Below are 2,500 nucleotides of genomic sequence, written 5' to 3' on the forward strand. Positions count from 1 at the left end.
GACAATTGTCACTACTAGGTACATACAGTGCATTTGGAAAGTATTCAGACCCCTTTGACTTTTCCCACATTTTAGTAGATCTTACAGTGAAATGCTTCTATGTGAGCTGGGGACTATCTTCACTACCAGGTCAGTCTGTATCAGATGGCTACTGGAGGGCTGCTGGTATCAGAGATAAAATATGAATAAACCCCCCCAAAAAATATGCAAATTAAAATGAAGCAATAAATATACATGAAATATGATTGTCGTCCCAAGCGCGGTGGCGAGCCAGAGTGAGGCGTCGGGTGTGGGACTGGAGCAGTGCATCGTGGGTCTCCCAGCCTGCGTAACCATAACGACCAGAGACAAGGCCGGGGGACACTGCAGGAGCGGCAACGCCATCCTGTCTGCTGAGGTGGGGGACCAACACACACACGCACGCACGCACGCACGCACGTACACACGCACACACACACACACACACGGTAAGCTAAACTATGATAAAAGAAGCTAAGCTACTGTATGCAACGCTATGCTAAACTAAGCTAAAGTATGATATGCTAAACGAAGCTAATATATGCTACGCTATGCTAAACTAAGCAAATGTATGCTATGCTGAACTAAGCTAATGTATGCTATGCTATGCTAAACTAAGCTAATGTATGCTATGCTAAACTAAGCTAATGTATACTACGCTAAGCTAAGCTAATGTATGCTATGCTATGATAAGGTATGCTAGATTACGCTAAACGAATTGCCCTACATGGATAAATAGAGTTGTTATATCTCCTTCCAGGTGTGTACTCCAGATGGTAGCGTGGCGGACGGGGAGATACTCGACCACAAGAACGGGACATATGATTTTGTTTACACTGTAAATAAGGAAGGAGAGTTCTCATTGGCTCTCCGGCTCTATGACCAGCACATCAAAGGAAGTCCCTTCAGTCTCAGAGTTACCAGGTCCCCGGACCCTGAGGTAAAGAGAGAGAGAGAGAGAGAGAGAGAGAGAGAGAGAGAGAGAGAGAGAGAGAGAGAGAGAGAGAGAGAGAGAGAGAGAGAGATTGACATTTTTTTAGGAGGACTCCCAGATCTTTCAACTATTTCTGGAAAACCTGGGAGTTTAACGAAAGTTACCAGAATTTTGCAACTAACAGTCTGACTGTCTACCGTTCATGTTAAATGTCTCTTCCAGGTGTCTCCCCCCACCACCACAGCCACCTCTCTGACGACCACGGCCACCCCGTCTACAGGCTCCTCTGAGGGGGCTAAGAGGAGAGGAAAGTCCCCGGGGTCTGGGAGTAAGAAGAAGGGTTCCAGGAGGACAGGAAGTGCCCTGGGGACACCCAGACGCAGAGAGAACCCCATCGAAGATGATCTCATCTTCAGGATCGGTGAGAGACAGAGAGATCTACATTTTTTAAACGTATTTTCTCTCTGTCTCTATCACCCTCCTCCCTCCCTTCTTTATCCCTCCTCTCCCTTCTTTCTCCCTCCTCTCTCCCTTCTTTCTCCCTCCTCTCTCCCTTCTTTCTCCCTCCTCTCCCTTCTTTCTCCCTCCTCTCCCTTCTTTCTCCCTCCTCTCTCCCTTCTTTCTCCCTCCTCCCTCCCTTCTTTCTCCCTCCTCTCTCCCCTCTTTCTCCCTCCTCCCTCCCTTCTTTCTCCCTCCTCTCTCCTTTCTTTCTCCCTCCTCCCTCCCTTCTTTCTCCCTCCTCTCTCCCTTCTTTCTCCCTCCTCTCTCCCTTCTTTCTCCCTCCTCTCTCCCTTCTTTCTCCCTCCTCTCTCCCTTCTTTCTCCCTCCTCTCTCCCTTCTTTCTCCCTCCTCTCTCCCTTCTTTCTCCCTCCTCCCTCCCTTCTTTATCCCTCCTCTCTCCCTTCTTTCACCCTCCTCTCTCCCTTCTTTCTCCCTCCTATCTCCCTTCTTTCTCCCTCCTCCCTCCCTTCTTTCTCCCTCCCTCCCTTCTTTCTCCCTCCTCTCTCCCTTCTTTCTCCCTCCTCCCTCCCTTCTTTCTCCCTCCTCCCTCCCTTCTTTCTCCCTCCTCCCTCCCTTCTTTCTCCCTCCTCCACCCTTCTTTCTCCCTCCTCTCTCCCTTCTTTCTCCCTCCTCCCTCCCTTCTTTCTCCTCCTCCCTCCCTTCTTTCTCCCTCCTCCCTCCCTTCTTTCTCCCTCCTCCTCCCTTCTTTCTCCCTCTCTCTCCCTTCTTTCTCCTCCTCCCTCCCTTCTTTCTCCCTCCTCTCTCCCTTCTTTCTCCCTCCTCTCTCCCTTCTTTCTCCCTCCTCTCTCCCTTCTTTCTCCCTCCTCTCTCCCTTCTTTCTCCCACCTCTCTCCTTCGCGTTCTCTCTCTGCCTCTAGTTTGTCCATTAATAAGGTGTGTCTGTGCTTCAGGTACTAAGGGGAAGAATAAAGGAGAATTTACTAACCTACAGGGTGTGTCAACGTCCTCCAGTGGCAGGATTCTAATAGCAGACAGCAATAACCAGTGTGTCCAGGTAACTACACACACTCACACACACACACACAC

The 2,500-nt window shown here is 49.8% G+C and overlaps 1 protein-coding gene across 1 annotated transcript in view; it reads left to right on the forward strand.

Annotated features, from left to right (window-relative positions):
- Positions 1-4: 4 nt before the first annotated feature.
- The window catches only part of trim2b (tripartite motif containing 2b), a gene marked incomplete at its 5' end in the record, with an annotated part of 14,604 nt that continues 12,108 nt past the window's right edge, over positions 5-2,500 (forward strand). Inside the window, 5 exons of the mRNA XM_055937050.1 lie at positions 5-18; positions 259-397; positions 779-958; positions 1,175-1,373; positions 2,365-2,468. Of these exons, the coding sequence (XP_055793025.1) occupies positions 5-18; positions 259-397; positions 779-958; positions 1,175-1,373; positions 2,365-2,468 (636 nt within the window). The remainder of the gene's footprint in view (positions 19-258; positions 398-778; positions 959-1,174; positions 1,374-2,364; positions 2,469-2,500) is intronic.

This window comes from Salvelinus fontinalis, chromosome 11 (genome assembly GCF_029448725.1).
Source record: "Salvelinus fontinalis isolate EN_2023a chromosome 11, ASM2944872v1, whole genome shotgun sequence".
Lineage (NCBI taxonomy): Eukaryota > Metazoa > Chordata > Actinopteri > Salmoniformes > Salmonidae > Salvelinus > Salvelinus fontinalis.